General features: G+C 34.3%; 1 protein-coding gene across 1 annotated transcript in view; it reads right to left on the reverse strand.

Moving 5' to 3' along the window:
• Positions 1-15,048: 15,048 nt before the first annotated feature.
• Positions 15,049-18,031, reverse strand: part of LOC124794985 — a 161,329-nt gene continuing 158,346 nt past the window's right edge. Inside the window, exon 6 of the mRNA XM_047258734.1 lies at positions 15,049-16,273. Within this exon, the coding sequence (XP_047114690.1) occupies positions 16,106-16,273 (168 nt within the window). The 3' untranslated portion in view covers positions 15,049-16,105. The remainder of the gene's footprint in view (positions 16,274-18,031) is intronic.

Raw genomic sequence — 18,031 nt, forward strand, 5'->3', positions numbered from 1 at the left:
TTCAGCTATTACTTTGCGAGGACAATGTGTTTCAGTAAATTATGTGCACTTCAAGTACCAAATATCATTATCTGTTTATATATATATATATATTGGTACTTAAAGTGCATATATATATATATATATATATATATATATATATATATATATATATATATTAAAATTTATTAACTACTGTTCCCATCTGTCATCATCATTTGATTCTAAAATCAGTTCACATAAGTTAATCACCAGAAACATCTAACAGTTTTAACAGATTGATTTAGGCATATAAATATTTAATCTTCTATTTTCATTTCAACGAATGGATTATTTAATAGAGTCCCATATAAAATCTTAAGTTCATCACATTGCATCTCTTTACCTCTATTTAAAAATGAAGGTCATCATTTGCATTGGCTCCAAATAAAATAGTTCTCTTGATTTTTAAATCATACTCAAATGTGTATTTCAGCATTACTTCACCAGCAACCAATTGAAATTTCTGTTTATGTTTGTCTCACATTCCTTTCTGAAAATCTTTTAGTTGAGTTAATTGTGGTGTTTAATCTGCCTTTGAGAAATAATCTGGAAAAGCTTTTTCATTCTCCTCTCTTGTAATTTGTTGGATTAATCTGTGGGATGTTATTCTGTTATGTTAGAATACTTGTGTATTCAGTTTTTCTAAAGTATCTTTTCTAAGTATTGATTGGTAACTGCATCATTATCACTCATTAGATGTTTGAAATCTACCAATAGTCCACTTTTAAAATCATTTTAGCCTTTAAGTACTTTAAAGATGTTACATAATTCTTTTTGAAATTGTCTACTTAAATTTTGTATTTTTGGATCAATTTCATTTTTAATATTTTCTTGTTCTCTAGATTTTATATTTCAGTTATTTATCTTATGTCCAGAAATATTCCCTTATTAAATTTAAAATATCATGAAACTTATAATTATCTGAAAAGTTTTAAGACAAATGGACATAAATGGCTGCATATTATTTACTTAAATTTTTTATTCATTTTCCATTCTGAAACAACTCACTTGAATCAAGATATTTAACAATTTCTTCTGGAATAGTTCCACCAAATGAACGAAATATAAATTTATAATTTTTATATATTATAGTAACAATTCCAATGTGTGCCCGCATGAACGGATCTATCTAGATTCATATTCTGTAGAATGGTCAGGTGATTCATCAACCATATAAACAGTGTGATTGTAGTTAAAGTTTCAAACCATTGTAGAAATAACAACATTGGCCAGAATGACATTAAATTACAATGGAATATTATTGGAGAGGGGGAAACGTATATCAGAAAGAAAATAAATAATTACAAAATGGAGCAATATATGGCACTGTAAACATCGTAATTTAATAGTGAACCACTACAAATGTCAAATGAATCATACAACATTGCCAAAGGTGTACATTTGATCTTAAACAAACTGTAATACTCAGTGTGCATGGATGTACAGATGTGATACTGTTAGTTATGTAAGCCTATCACCACGTCAAGGTCATATCACATCAGATGGGAAATATCTGTTTTCAGTTTTCCTGAGACCAAACACATTATAGAAAGCATCAATCACATCAGTTTTTAATTGTCCTGAATGCAAAAACCGCATAAAAAGCATGAATCCGAATGAAATCGGATTATTAATTTCTTTGTGACTGGCGCAAAACTTGTCCAATATACTGTTACTGCCTTCTACAACAAGCTGGAGTCGAGAAACACCATGTTCCACAACTGATCAAAGTGTTTCCGAGGTAAAGTCCTGAATGTGTTGTGTAATGTGTGCCTTCAATACAGCTAAGTTTGCAATCGGAAAACTGAGCACATCATCTTTCAGATAGCCCCACAGCCAGAACTCACAAGGTTTAGGATCAAGTGATTGGGACGCCCAGGCTGTAGGGAAATGGTGGCTGATAATTCCAGCATTTCCGAAATGGCGCTTCTGCAGCTGCTTAACTGGATTTGCATTGTGCAGAAGTGCGCTATCTTGCGTAAAAAATGATCCCATCCACACACCCATGCTTTTGGAGAGGTGGAATGACGTGGTTGCACAAAAGACACTCATAGGACATACCAGTGATGGTACAGGTAACAGGACTGGAAGCACTTGTTTCTTCAAAAATATACGGCCCTATGATAAATGATGCTGTAAACCTGCACCACACAGTGACCTTTTCAGGATGAAGTGGTACTGGTTTATTTGCGTGTGGGTTTTCTGTTGCCCATATTCGACAATTCAGTGTATTGACATATACTGACAGACAGAAGTGGGCTTTGTCTGTCCACAAAATCTTCTATGGCCAATCATTGTCCACATCCATGGGATCAAGAAATTCTTTCTCTTTTTCGTTAGATATTCAATAATGTTTTTCACAACCTAATGTTATGAGTAAATTACCAAGAGTTGTATTAATCACTCTTTCTTGAGGTTCAGTTAAAAATTATCAATTCTGTGTTGGTGATCAGTACTGATTTTAATTTTAATTGACTTAGCTCTAGTTTTGCCCATAGGTATCAAAGCATAATCAATGCTGAAGTTATTCATTTATCTAGAGTAAAAAACTGTAAAGGATAAATATTTTTAGATAGCGCTGATATGGGGCTATTGAAATTTTTATAAACCCCCACCATTTTCATCAAGTTCAATGCTCATATCAAATTATCTTTTTCCATACATTATTCCTCTAACTGCTGTAGCTGCTAATTTTTATCCTAATGAATCATCATAAGCATACATTATTTCTTTTGCAGCTAATTGATGGTCTTTACCTACTTAATGTCGTTTTTCTAAATCTTTATTATCTCTGTAGGCAATATCATGACTTTTGGAAGCCCCTTCTAGTGGATTTATAACTTTATCACCATGTGCTAATCGCTCTCCTGTCTGTCAGACACATTTCGAATAGAAGTTTGTCAATCATACTGTTCATTAGGCCTTCACCATATTTATCACTTTTCTTCAACTTGATTTTATCTTGTTGGTTTATCAGCAGAATGCAATGCTCCTGAATTGTACAGTATACCCACATAAACACGACCAAATTTTTCATTCATATGAGCCATAGTAATCTGTTTTTTTCTTAAGAGATTCATTACTCCATCTGTGTCTTCATATTCTTTTCCATCAATTGTTAATTTTTATGCACTGAATTCAACTGGTAAATGTAAAAACATGTCTTAATCAAAAAACTGTATCTTCACTGTTACTAATATACTTTAACATTCTTTCAATTATATTTGACTTTTTTAACAGTACCCTAGGTCGTACTTAGCAGGAGACCATTCATACTTTGGGCTTTCATATCCTGGTAAACCTCCACAATGATGGTAAAGAATGGCTGCAGTGGTGCTACCGTAACAGCTATTTTAGAAATGGATTAATAAATTTAATCATTAATAAGTAATGAACGAGGTTGAGAGCCATCAGTTTTACTCATTCCATTTGATTGAGAAAAGGAAATATAACCTAAATGTTCCTGTAAGGACGCTGCAATGAATGTAAATATAGGAGCTCGATGGCTTCATCAAAATCATGCTCAACTTTAAAGAAGCTTCAGTATTACTTGAACCGATGTTTGAAATTATACAACATAGGACGGAAAAACTAATAAAAATGATTGACAACTATGTGGCAAAGTTATCTGATTTTGTAACCATAAATAAAGGCAACTGTGTTATGTCTAGATTAGAGCATTTTACTTCTCCATGAGTTTTGTTGTACTTGGCTTCATCTTTTAATGATAAAATAAGTGTGTAAGGACATATACTTAGTAAGGGTAACTAAGGGTCAAGAAAAGTGAAGTGCTTTATCCATTAGGAATGCTTAGTGGATTTGTAAAAAGCATATAAAGAAATTATGTGGGAATGACGTTTTTACATGAATGTTTCAGTGCTGGTGATGGTCTTCTTAGTTGGCCTGCTTACAATGATGTTGTAATTGAAATAAACGATACTTTTCCAAAAGAAGTTAAAACCATAGTAGAATGTAAGGAAATTCGTGTGACTATTGTTAAATATGATGCAAATTACAAGCTTTTGCAATAAGAAAATATATTGAAAAATCCAAAACATCTGATATAATTTTATGAATTGCAAACTGTGGAAGTGGCTAAATCGAATGGGAAAAAATTAAGAGCTAGATATCACTACTTTCTATAACTTAGCAAAATTTAAATGTCATACTTCATATCTGTTACATTTCAGACAAATCGAAATAATAATCAGTTGGCTAATTCAGTATTATTTATTCATATTAAGCTACACACACTACACTTGAAAAAGGGAAAGGATGAAGGTTTCCCTCAGGGGACGAGGAACTCGGATAATTTGCTAAAGCTTATGAGTATTTCCTAATTTTAGATGAGTTACACTAATGAAATGAGATATAGATATAAATCCATTTAATTTCATAACAAAATATATCCTATCTATTTGATTAACATGACTCACACAAAGAAATTGTGACCTCACAGACAACAAAGATGAAACTGGTTGCAAATCTTAATTTAAAAAATCGTGCATACACTTGAGAGTATGTAATTATGTATGGCAAGAAGAATCTCACATTTGATGCAAAACACAGGATACTAATTGAGAATTTTTAACAGAAAAACTTATTAAATGATATCTGATTTTATTCATTTTTATTTTTCTGGGTAGTTTTTCTTAGATTACGTTAGTATTTTCAATTTTTAAAATCGGTTAATATTTGGCTGAGAAATTAACAAAAATATTTTGCTCTTTGTCTCTGCATCTTATTCAACCCAACTTACTTCCATTGATTACAGATTTCGGTTTTTCAGGACACTGACCCTGTCCAAATATGCAATAGGAATTCAATTATTTCTAAAAATAAAAATGTTATAACAAAAACAAATTTCATGCACTTTAAACTTCCTGCCTGTGATAGTGTCTGAACTGTAGTGGTGCCAGCAAGCTAACACATGGAGATCAAGTAAATTCCATTTGAATTAATATGGGAAAATTTTTATTTAAAAAAAATTATTATTTTGTAATTTTAATTTGAGTAGTGTGATTGACATTGCATGTTGTTTACAGTTTGTCTTTTCAAATAAAATACAATAATATGAGGAGGATCATATATTTAGATCCATAATAAACTGCTGAAAATACTACATTTTAAAATGAAGTTAAGACCTGCTGTCATGTTGTATATATACATTGTTCAAGACTCTTTACCAAACTCTGCATACCCTACATACGTTGACTGGAGGTAGTCACATTACCAGAGGTCACTATAATGTAATGTGTAGAGAGAGTTAGCCATTTGGCTAAAACAACTAACAATCTCACCTACATATTTAATAGCAGCCTGAATGAATGGGGGCACTGCTGTTAATTCAGAAGTTAATCCCCATGTAGTGTTGTGTACATAGGGTCATAGGTGTCTGAAATACACAAGTTATGTGGATGGCAATGTGGGGTTGTTTTGCAATTTTTTAAAGAATTTGAAGAGTTTCATAAAGATAACTATCGTAAAGTTGGGTATTGTAATAAATGTAATATGATGATAAATACCAGAAGATAAAAGTCACATGTGAATTTGGAGTCAAGTCTTGTGTCAAAAAACATGTAAAGTCGACAGTTCACAGCAATCTCATGGGTGCTAAAGAATTAAAAATTATGAAAATATTAGGCAAACAAATTTACTTTTACTTTAATGCCAAATTGTAATTGTGACTTGTCCTATAGTCATGTGTAACAATGCACAACAGGAGTCCTGGAATAAAAAATTAAATCAGATTAAAAACAATAATACATTTATGTCTCTCTGTGAAAGTACCACTATGAAAACTTCATGAAACAAGTAACTCAATGAATTTTTAAGTTCAGGTGAACAACATCTCATAATTTTGCATCGGATTTCACCATAACTACTTGAACATTTATTTAATAGCATCGAAAACTTGTTTTTGAGGTGCTGGAAGAAGCAGAATTTTGTAACACTTCTTTTAGAAAGTTTTTCTTTTTCAAGTAAGCTGTCTGCTAAGCAAGAGTTTAAACGTAAATTATCTTGCACTGACAGAAAAAAGTACTTACAGTTACTGTAGTTTTAAGGCTATCTTTGATGAGTTTATTATATATTTTAAACACTTTCTTCGTTTTATAAATATGTTTTTCTTCCCTTATTTGTTGCTATAATTCAAATAGTTTTTATATTGTTGCTGTAGGAATTCCTTTTCCTTGGAAGCACAAAGATTTAGATACTTTGATGACTTTCTTTAGATATTTTCAGTACATTCTGTAAAGAGATTTAACCATATTATCATCTGTGTTCATTGATGTCAATAGAGTTTTTTCTTACATAGGAATGATGTTGGGATCCAGTTTGTAACCTGAGGTTTAGCCACGCTTAATATCTTAGGAAAACAGTTTTGAAAGTTCCCAGTCACTGTGTTACAGAACATATATTTTTCGTTTACCCCAGGGGTATTGTGCACATCCTCATAGTCAGTAGTTTGCTAATTCTCCTTGAATTACACTATGCTTTTTCATTCATTATTCTGGTTGTTTTCGACTTATTTTTAGTATATCACATGCTCTGATACTGAACGTCAGCAGTTGACAGTTGTAGTCTGAGGGACCAATAACTATGCAGTATCGATGCACCTATAAAAATGTTGTTAATAGCAGGGTTGCTGTTTCCATAACTGTTGTTGCAAATTGTATATGGGTACTTACATAGTGTGAAATGGCATATTTCTAGAATAGCTATGCTCTAAAAATTGAATTTAAATGTCCACTTAATATTACAACAGTTTTCTTAGAAGTTAAAAAGTTAAATAATGCATCAAGTTCTTTCATAAACAATTCAAAATTATGAGATGATGTCCTGGATGTTGTGACTGATATTACTGACTTCCCATTACTGACTTTTGCAGCAGCAGTTAAAAAAACTGATCAGTGCAAAGTCTGTGGATATCAACATTATTAGATCTGTATTCCTTGGTAGTGAAGTGTCCCTTCCTCCTTCCTCTATAACTGACCTACAGTAACTTTACGCAAAGTTCTATTCATCCAGCAACCCATATTGACCAAAAGAATGTGTATATCATGCAGGAACAAAGAGAGACAACGGATTACAGGCACATAGAATCTGTTTCCGAACTATAGGCTTATTTTTAAAAAAACTCCATGACATACTAAATAACACAAAACTGCTTTTGTTCATGCTCATGGTCCATTAAATTGTAAAAGCAATTTGTATGTATACACTATATACAAACCAATTTTTCCATAAATTTGTTATTGTCTCTTATACGTTGTCCATTTTGTTATAAAAATTTAAATGACATGCCCTTATGAGTTGCAAAATGATTGACAATAAATAATTAAAAAGGTGTATGACAATAACTACAAGACAGTAAAAGAATAAAATATTTATACAGCATGACATACATTGCTATAAAATAAAATGTTATTTTTGCATAGTTCAGTCACATCAGACCAATTGTTACAACTCAAGGAATTCTTGAGAAGAGTAAAGTACTTTATTTTTCATCTTTTCACAGTTATGGCTTAAAATTTATTTGCTAGTGCTGTGTAGGGTTTTTCAGGTAACTTGTTGAAGTAGACGAGACCTGGACATTTATAGCTGTCATGGGTCTTTGCCACCCTGGCATATGGCACATTTAACGCATCCCATGGTCGTGGATTGTTCTCCTTAGAATACTTGGTTAGGTTTTCGTTTACAAAGACAAAACAGTTATAGATATACTAGGTACTCTCATCATATTTAATTTTTTGAAATAATCTACAGCTATATGCACATGCATACTCCGAAAGTCACGATACAGTGCATGACAGAGGATACCTTATACCACTATCACAGAGGGTAATTCAAAAGTAAATGTGCACAATTTGAAGGTGTAATATGCATCAAAATAAGAAGAAAACGTTAAAGTTTTGTCTCAAACTGCTTTATTTCAGAGTTACACAGTAGAGTTGGGATGACAAATCCAACACAAACAACACAAATTTAGTTCTTCCCAGAAAGAAATGACATGATGGGACCCAAAAGTCAACAAAACTACACACTGTATATTTACCCAGAACATGTTGAAAATTATCTCAATGTAGACATGCTCGACGTCTTACTACTCTAGGAATGTTATAGGCTCCACTCATCCTCTTCTGCACAGTTGCACATCCGTTTTCAGCTCGCTGTGGTACTTGTGCTACATTCTCAGTTGAAACACCATACATGAGCTCCTTGAGATGCTGTCAAGGAAGGAGTTCAGGGGGTTGAGATCCTTAGATTTTGGAGGCCAAGCAAATGGTCCTGCACAACCTAACCACATATCTAGCTAAGCTGCTTTGAGATACTCCCTCGCCTCCCCACAGAAATGTGCAGGGCACCGTCATGCATAAACCATTACTTGGTTAATGTAGCGAGTGGGACATAATGAAGCAGACCACCCAATCCATGTTCAAAAACAGTTGATACACTCTGTTAGTCAGGCAACATGGCGCTCAAGCAACCACTGCCAGAAATTCTGATATCTAAGGTCGAGTGTAGGTGTCCGCTCCATTACCTTCTGCAGGTAAAATGAGTCGATTCGCTGTTTCTGAAGCAGGCGCCATACAGTTGATTGAGGAACCCCCACTGTGGCACTTACACAGTGGCTACATATTGTTGAATCTTCATCTACCATTTCAAGTATGTTCTCAACAGCCATTATATCCAGCTGAAGTCGACCTAATCATGGTGCACCACAAATGCCATATTCCCTTTAACACCTGTCTACAGCTGTGAAAATCTAATGGTTCTCTTCTATTAGGAAACATTTCCATGTACCGTCATCTTGATGCTCATGCATTGCCTTCTGGTGCGCCACAAAAGAGGTGCATATCCACATATTCACTGTTTCAGTACACCATAGTATAGTACACAGTGGCTGCAGTGAACTACTGATGGAATGATGTACACAGTACGTCTGGTGCAGCTACACTACAGGAGTACCATAGAGTACAACAAACCACACCAGAGTCAAATAAACAAAGGCAGTTCGTGCTGTGATCAACTGAGCACCGGAGAGAGGTGCACAAAGCACCATCAGTCGATATGCAGGCGAACACAACATGCGAAAAGCCTGTACTGGCCCATGATGTAATGCCTACTACCAATGAAATTATCCACCATAACTCAGAAATAAAGCTGTTTCAGAAGAAAACTGTATTTAGCGCTTTTCTCTTACTTTTAGGCGTACATTACACCCACTAACTATGTACAGTTACTTTTGAATCATCCTGCATGCATTAAAGGGATACTGATCGATTAGTTTGTGGGCGTTCTAAAGGGTTCTGAAAAAATATTCATTTTATGGGGGCATAAATTAATCACTCGTAACCTTTTAAAAATAGACGTTAAGCCCCTTTGAACATAAAGCTTAGATAGCAGCACTGATAATGCTGGATATCATTTAATACTTTTACTTGCACACCCAGGTACCACTATCACTCATGTTCAAAGGAAACAATATGATGCAATTGTTTGGCTGTTTCACATTGTTCTCTTTGTCATCTGCACAGTTAAACATGAATTACATTATAGGCTGGCAGTAGTGTTTGCTGATTATATGTAATGCAACGACTGATACTAAGAGTATACATGTACATAATTATTGCTAGTAATAGAAATATTGTCTATTGCTTTAAAAACTGTAAGACGCGAATGCCTACGCCTCCTAAAATAACATGGCATAACTCATCTGTTATTCAGTTCGGAATAAGAATCACAATCTCAGAACATTTCTGTTACATTTACTGATTTAATAAATTTAATAACATTTTACATTAATTTCAGGCGACAGGACATAGTTTTTTACCCTGGTATAGGGATTTCAGCATTATAAAAGGTAACTAAGGAAACAGAACATATTGTTTACTGCACATAACGTGACAGAGATGATTCTTACAAGGTCGAAGGCAGGTGGAATTATTGTTAGACAGGCTGCTGCTGCTTAAACATTAGACTTCAGGTTATGATAGCAGCTGTGCTACAGGGAGTCCATAATTTCTGAAGAAAAAGCCTCAAAACCAAGGGATGGTGACATTCTCTATAAGCACTTTTTCACATTCAGTTTTTGATAACACAGGACAGGGTGTTAGTATTGCTTCTACAATGATTGATGGACTGATTAGTCACATCTGTCATCTAGACATCGAACATGATCCATTGTCTGCAACAGGAAAACTAGATTATCAAATTAAGTCAAATACTATCAAGGACTTGGAAAAACTCCTACATTACCTACCTGACGAACACTTACCTTCCAATGAAGATACTCTGAAGTGCCCTATAAAGAATGACAGCGAAGACAACGAGTAAATGGACTGTCAGACACTGATTATTGTTGCAGAACGATGCGTTAGTACTGTGATACGTAGAACGGTATGTGTTTTATTGTATGAAATCAAGATAATGTGAATAGAAAAGAGTACGCAATATTAGTATGTTTTATGTACTTTTTTAAAAAGATATCAGTTTCCAGGTTTTAATGTTAACCTTTAAAACTATATGATTCTATTAACCATGGCGTTTCCTGTTAGACTTGTAAACTGGAGTAAGGTTAAAACAGCAGCCTATGCACCTCCATATGAGCCCTAATTTCTCTGCTCTTGTCTTTCTGATCCTAAGGTGACACATATTATACATGATTTGTGATCATTTCAAGGAACAAAAAATAACAGATTTTGTTCTATAAGTAGAATGTAAGTTCTGTGCCAAATTAGTCTTTTTAATGATAATTTTCTAGCAGTCAGTATACCACATGTGATGCTACCTTGTCAGTGAAAAACTTTCGAGACTAGATTAATAAAAAAAAGAGAAACGTCAAGATGGTGGTTTGAATTCTTGAGATGCACTACATATTCTCCTTTGTCCCCTCGCCACTGAAGTACAATGTACAAAGCAATCACACAAATATATGAAACCATTGGAAAAGTTCTTCTTTACTATGTTACTCAACTCACACATCACATTGGTTCGAATTTTTGTTATGTGTGTCAAAGCATAGACATTGTGCTGCACTATGTATTTGTGTGCTAGTTTTGTACTGATAAATTCAAGTCCTGTCACCCATGATAATTTTTCCTAGAAAGAAAAAGCCTGCATTTTACATTTCAGTTAAGTTGTCACATGTGTCCACGCAATGTTTTTTTTATTTTCTATTTTTTTTATTCAGGAGTCGAGATATGTGGGAATCATTTAGCACACACTTTTCTCCCCTCGAAAATATTCTGGAAAGTGACTTATACATTTGATTTAATGTTGCTCCAACTCAATTTCTGCCACACCAACACTGGCACACTAAGGTCATTTGTCCATTACTTAACAATGTCTATTCACCATTGACTGAATGAAATGCACATCTGTAGTTTGCAGTTACTGCTTCAAACTGTCAGTGTAGTTACTGGGCTGAAATCACTTATCTGCCAGGCTCAATATCAGGCTCAGAACTTTTTGGATGGATGGTGAATGAGACTCTTTTGTGACAGTGAAATGAATATTGATATAAACATGCTTTCTAATGAAACTTTTCTTATTGGTCATATGATACTAAAATTGCATATCTTTCAACCTATCTGTTTGGCATATTTTCATTTCCTTCAGATGCATTGCGTCCACTGCTTTTACTTACATAAGTAAAAAAATTGTATCTATTTGACATGCAACTTAAGATTTTCGCTACATTATGCTGATCCTTAGATACAACTTTAGTATAGTACACACACGTCAATTATGCTGTATTTAATCATTAGCCTAATTTCAACCATTTGTTTTAACTGATAATATGAATACTACTGAGTGGTTTACATGTACCTAGTCTCATTTGTGTACATTTTTATGTATTTTTATTCTCCTATTCGTTTTTGTAATTGTAGGTTTTGTCAACTTTGCATTTAAAATGAGCCAGTGTAATGTAGATGCAAATGTTCATTATTTATATAACAATGTAATACAGTTGACTCTACATGTACTGTTTAATTGCTCTCTTTCGCTTCTTTTATGGTTTTGTAATAAGGAAACTTAATGTTCTTATTATTATTATTATTATTATTATTATTATTATTAAACACTTTAATTCATTTTACAGACAGGTCCATACACATATTTCCAAAGAATTATCACCCATTGTCAAGCTATGATACAACAGTTAAGGTAGTTGTGTGCTATGCATTCATTTTTGTTTTAATATATCACTGAAATAATGGCTGCTTGATGCAGCTTAATCACTGGTTAAAATTTATTTTTTTAGGAGAAGATTCACTGTTTTTGCTTCACTGAGGTAAAAGATTTTTCTTACACATGTTATAGTGATACGTATGATAATGGTTAATAATCTTACTCTGTATTTTTATTATCATTCAAGCACACACACAGTTATGATATTTCAACTGTGAGTAGATAACAGTTGGTCCCTCGCTTATAGGTGTTGCTCATTGATTGCTGGTATAGTTAATAATAAATTGGTATATATTATCAATCAACACTCAGTGATTAATTAATGTAATTGGCATTCTTTGTTTTGAATATTTTAGAACCTTTAGTACAAATTTTATTTTGTATTTAATCTCAATTATAAGTTGTAGTTTTTGTGTGGATGTGTAATGTACAGTACTCTAATATACGATTATTATTTTCCACATTTCTACAGTTGAGGGTAAAGGTAATAATAATGTCGTGTGACTAGGGCCTCCTGTCAGGTAGGCCATTTGGCTGGTGCAAGTCTTTCGATTTGATGCCACTTCGGCGACTTGCGCGTCAATGGGTATGAAATGATGATGATTAGGACCCAGTCCCTGAGTGGAGAAAATCTCCAGCCCAGCCGGGAATCGAACCCAGGACCTTAGGATTGACATTCTGTCGCACTGACCACTCAGCTATCGGGGGCGGACAGGGTAAAGGTTACTGTGCATGATATGAATGCACTATATCCTATATCCAAATAGTGGCAGTGAATTAAATAACGTTTTCACTGACTCTGGTTAGCATATAAATGTAGTTTCTATCTACTTAATCTACTTTAATGTTTTCAGACTATATTTGCAGCACACATAATAGTCAGGGTATGTTTATATATGAGTGCTGTTTGATAAGTCTGGTAAATTTCCATGAAAGATCAGAACAATTTTGTTGTGCCTTCAGGATTAGTAAGCACGGTTATTCCAAGGTCTGTGTAAAGAATTTTAACAGTGTGTAGCATACAGTTCATTGTTGACAGCCATCTGAATTGGTCAGTGTGTTGAATGTGATTGAGAATGGAGAAAAGAGAGTTTCATGGTGTTTTAAACATTTTCAGTTGAAGGATTGGACTGCCAAACAAATTCATATAGAATTATGATTTATGAATTTGAAAGTGATCAGACAAGCACCAAACGTGAAGTGCATTCCAGGCACCCAAGTGAGGACACCAGAAAAGAAAATATTGGTAAAATTCATGATATGCAATCCAAAACAGCTGAATAAAAATACTGAGACTGTAGGCATCTCAAATGAGCGAATATCTAATATCCTGCATGTAGAATTGGCTATGAAGTATGTGTGTGTAATGTTAGTGCCCCAACTGCTCACAGTCAACCAAAACACATCTGGCACCACATTTCAGAACAACGTTTAGCTATAATCAATCACAGTTCACAAGAAGTTTTGTGCTGATTTGTGACTGTTGATCAAACCTGCATCCATCACCGAGCAAGGTGGCGCAGTGGTAGCACACTGGACTTGCGTTCAGAAGGACGATGGTTCAATCCTGCGTCCGGCCATCCTGATTTAGGTTTTCCGTAATTTCCCTAAATCACTCCAGGCAAATGCTGGGATGGTTCCTTTGAAAGAGCATGGCCAACTTCCTTCCCCATCCTTTCCTAATCCGATGAGACCAATGACCTCGCTGTTTGGTCTCTTCCCCCCAAACAACCAAACCATCTGCATCCATCATTACATGCTAGAGTCAAACTGGCACTCAAAACAATGGACAAAGGTTGGTAAAAGTACACTGAAGAAGGTAAAGACCATTTTATCAGCTGGTAAGGTGATGGCCCAAGAATTAATTATCGTAGATTGCTTGGAAAAGGCAGAACCATACCTCAACCCTACTACACTTCATTGCTGGATCGTTTGAAACTTGTGTCGGCTGAAAAGAGACCTAAGTTGGCACGTAAAAAAGGACTCTTTTTACCAGGATAATTCACGTCAGTGAAAGAGCACGATCGGACTTTGAATTGCTTCCTCATCCACCCTATTAATCAGAATTAGCCCCAAGTGACTTCTTGCTTTCCGTAGCTCGTCATTTTGGCTTACCGGGAAGAATTTTTCATCAACTGTGGAAGTGATAGTTTCAGTCAACGAGCATTTTGCAGAGAGTGACAGAACCTATTTTTCCAATGAGATGAAAAAGCTGGAGGATCGCTCGACCAACTGTATATCCCTCAAAGGGCACTATGTCGAGAAGTAAGGTGAGTTGTTTATGAAAGAAACATTCATTCTTGCTTTTTTAATAGACTTATGTAATATTACACTCTTCACTACGTGTTTTAGTGAAAATTGCACTTCATCAACTTGACCTAGTTATTGTCCACTCTCTAAGTTAATAACCAAATGCAAATATGCAGACATAAGCAGTGATAATGACTGCAGAAGCTTTAATTGTAAGAGGAGGTGATACATTTGCTCTCTTATTTTATATTTGAAGTTATTTGGTACCAAGTTTTAGAGATAAAAGTCATTATTATTGTGTGATTAATCTATTGTACTGTTGTGGTATTTGTTTTATTCTTAAATATAGGTAAATAATCATATTTTTGTCGTACACTAGACTTCAGTGATCTGATATCTTATGTTTTTTATTTAGTTGGTGAACCTAATTTTCTAACATATTAATAATATTTAATTTAAGTGGATTTATTGATGAATCAAGCACTACTGTAATTTTATAGTTCACACCAATCCTGAGACCACATTACTTCAAAGTTATTAAGCACAAATGATTTTGTTAAAGGTAAGTGTAAGTAACTGTAAATTTCTTACATACTTGTGGCCATATTTAAACCATTTTATTATGCATATCAACAACGAATATCACAGAAAACAATCACATATTTAAGTATCTTTACGTACTTCAGTCATATGTGGATACAAAAATAAAAAGTGCAGGTGAGTGACTTCCAATTTTTACATTACACAACCATTCATTGTTACAACAAATAAGGCATCTTGTATGCAATAGTAACATCTCAAATTTGGAATCAAAGTGAAGTAACCAGGTTAATATGAGTTGTAGTTAATAGTTACATTATATTTTTACAAATCTCTGGCAACAAACATAATTATACTTGATGGAAGCGGTAATGGACAATAAAGACATCAAATTACAAAATTCGTCTAACGTGTATATGTACAATATGGTTGCATAAATATTCTTATCAGTTTAGAAATGAATTGAGCAAAAATAAATGGTTTCAATGTAAAACCTATATTTCACATTGTATTTATATACTCCTTAGAATATTGCACTTCCTTAAAAATCCATAAAACTGATTGGCTTTCAGGTATATCTAGATATTCCTGTTAAAAAGCTATCTGTAGCACATTCTGTAGTTTTGAATTTAAAAAATTTTCAAGCTGAGCAATTGGATATATTTCGAGGGTTTAAAGAAAACTTCGAAAATAATATAGTACAAAGACATTTATATAAAACCGTTGGGAGTCTAAATACTAGATACTCTAAACAGCATTCTGAATTAATTTACAAAGCCCCACACATAAAAACAATTAAAGATTGAAAAATATTACTTATTACAAATTTTATAGCACTTGTCTTCATAAAACATATGCAATTACAACACATATTAAAAATATACAGTTTTATTATATCATGTACAGTACTCAAACCTGATTGTTTTGCAAAAGTATTTTATTTATGACTAGTATCATGTGAAGTTGAATAACCTCACAGAAAATGTGTGTACTAATAATAAGGCTTCTGCTAGTAGTAATTACACTAATTGCTTAAAGGAGATCAGTTTGAGCCTAAAATGTATTGTGAATTGTGCTCTAATTGATGTAAACCAATATGTTAACTGGCCAAATATATGTTTTGATGAACCACTTTATCTGTTAATGTATAATTTGCTAAGAACTGCCATTTTTGTGTGATGTAGATGGAGAGCCACACGACGAAATTAAAAAATAGACGTAGTATCCATCCATACCAAGACGTCATCATTAACTCTACAAGATACACCTGTAAAAGAAACAATCCATGTATCACAATAAGAAGGACTGAACAGCTATATACATAAGCACTCAATTTCACTTCATTACAAGTTAATTTTGATGCTAACTCTAAATTATTTTGAATATGAATTAGTTAGCGTTATTCTGAAAACAGTTTGAACAATTTTATAAATGAAACTTCCTGGCAGATTAAAACTGTGAGACTCAAACTCAGGACCTTTGCCTTTTGCAAACAAGTGCTCTACCATCTGAGCTACCCAAGCACGACTCATGCTCTGTCCTCGCAGCTTTACTTCTGCCAATATCTCATCTCCTACCTTCCAAACTTCACAGAAGCTCTCCTGCAAACCTTGCAGAACCAGCACTCCTGAAAGAAAGGATATTGTGGAGACATGGCTTAGCCACAGCCTGGGAGATGTTTCCAGAATGAGATATTCACTCTGCAGCAGAGTGTGCGCTAATATAAAACTTCCTGGCAGATTAAAACTGTGTGCCAGACCGAGACTCGAACTCGGGACCTTTGCCTTCCGCAGGCAAGTGCTCTACCATCTGAGCTACCCAAGCACAACTCATGCCCTGTCCTCGCAGCTCTACTTCTGCCAGTACCTCGTTTCCTACCTTGCAAACTTTACAGAAGCTCTCCTGCGAACCTTGCAGAACTAGTACTCCTGTATGTATAAGTGAAACTTAGTTTTTATGGTATACCACATCTCAAAGTCGACAAATTCATACATATAAAAAATAACAATTTCAGTAGCTAGCCTTCAGCCCAACCCCAACCCCTGGGTATTAGAGGCCATTCCGCTGATCAAAGTATTGGACTTGCCAGTTCTAAAGTGGATAACTTTTACAGTCGTCAAAATTTCGCCTATTTCAGGGAAAAAACTTAGATCCAGACCCAATTAAAATTAAGAACACATTTTTGAGATGCTTATAGGCACTATAGAGACCTATACCATATGTGTTTCGAAATTATGTGATTATTATAGGAGGCAAAGTAAACAACATAATTTCTACCAGTTAAATATTAACAACAGTGAAGAAAAAATTTTCTGAAGTGTGTATGCAATAAACACAATACAAAAAGTCTGAAAATATTAGTTTCGAGGTCAACAAAAGGAGATTCCAATGATTTCGATAGTTTCAGAGATACGACATACATTAGAAAATGTTTCCTGAGGCTGGAAAATTTCATGCATTTAAAAAGTAACATTACTTTGACTCTAACCGCAGATACAGAAATGCTATGGTGCCCGCCTGCAGATAGTGAGTGCCGTGAGAACATCGCAACATCAATCCTTAAAAACATTGGACGCCAACTGCTTTCAAAGACTGCAGTGTTTGTCTGGGAATTAGACTGTAAATTGAAATTGGCCTATAGTACATAATTTCCTTTGTAAGTCAATCTCCTCTGTAAAAGATGTTTTTAACTATCATGCCAGCATCACTTGTTTACAATTGAACCTTTCAACAGTTGGCAGCATTGGTTTGCGGCAGGTACTAGGTTGTTCCGTAGTCTCTTCTCTACAGCTCCGGTTGGCGGAAAGCCTTATCATTGAATGGTTGTCTTGTTAACAGTGTAAAGTATGAAAGCCTGTGCAGGCAGTCGGTGAATGCGATTTAAGCAACGTGCAGTCACTGAATTCTTGACACTCGTAGGTGCCACCCCAAAGGCGATTCATCAGACAATGAAAGCAGTTTACAGTGATTGTGTTGATGTGAGCACTGTATGTCATTGGGCGAGTAAGTTTAATGATGTTGAGGT

The sequence above is a fragment of the Schistocerca piceifrons genome, chromosome 1, assembly GCF_021461385.2.
Source record: "Schistocerca piceifrons isolate TAMUIC-IGC-003096 chromosome 1, iqSchPice1.1, whole genome shotgun sequence".
NCBI lineage: Eukaryota > Metazoa > Arthropoda > Insecta > Orthoptera > Acrididae > Schistocerca > Schistocerca piceifrons.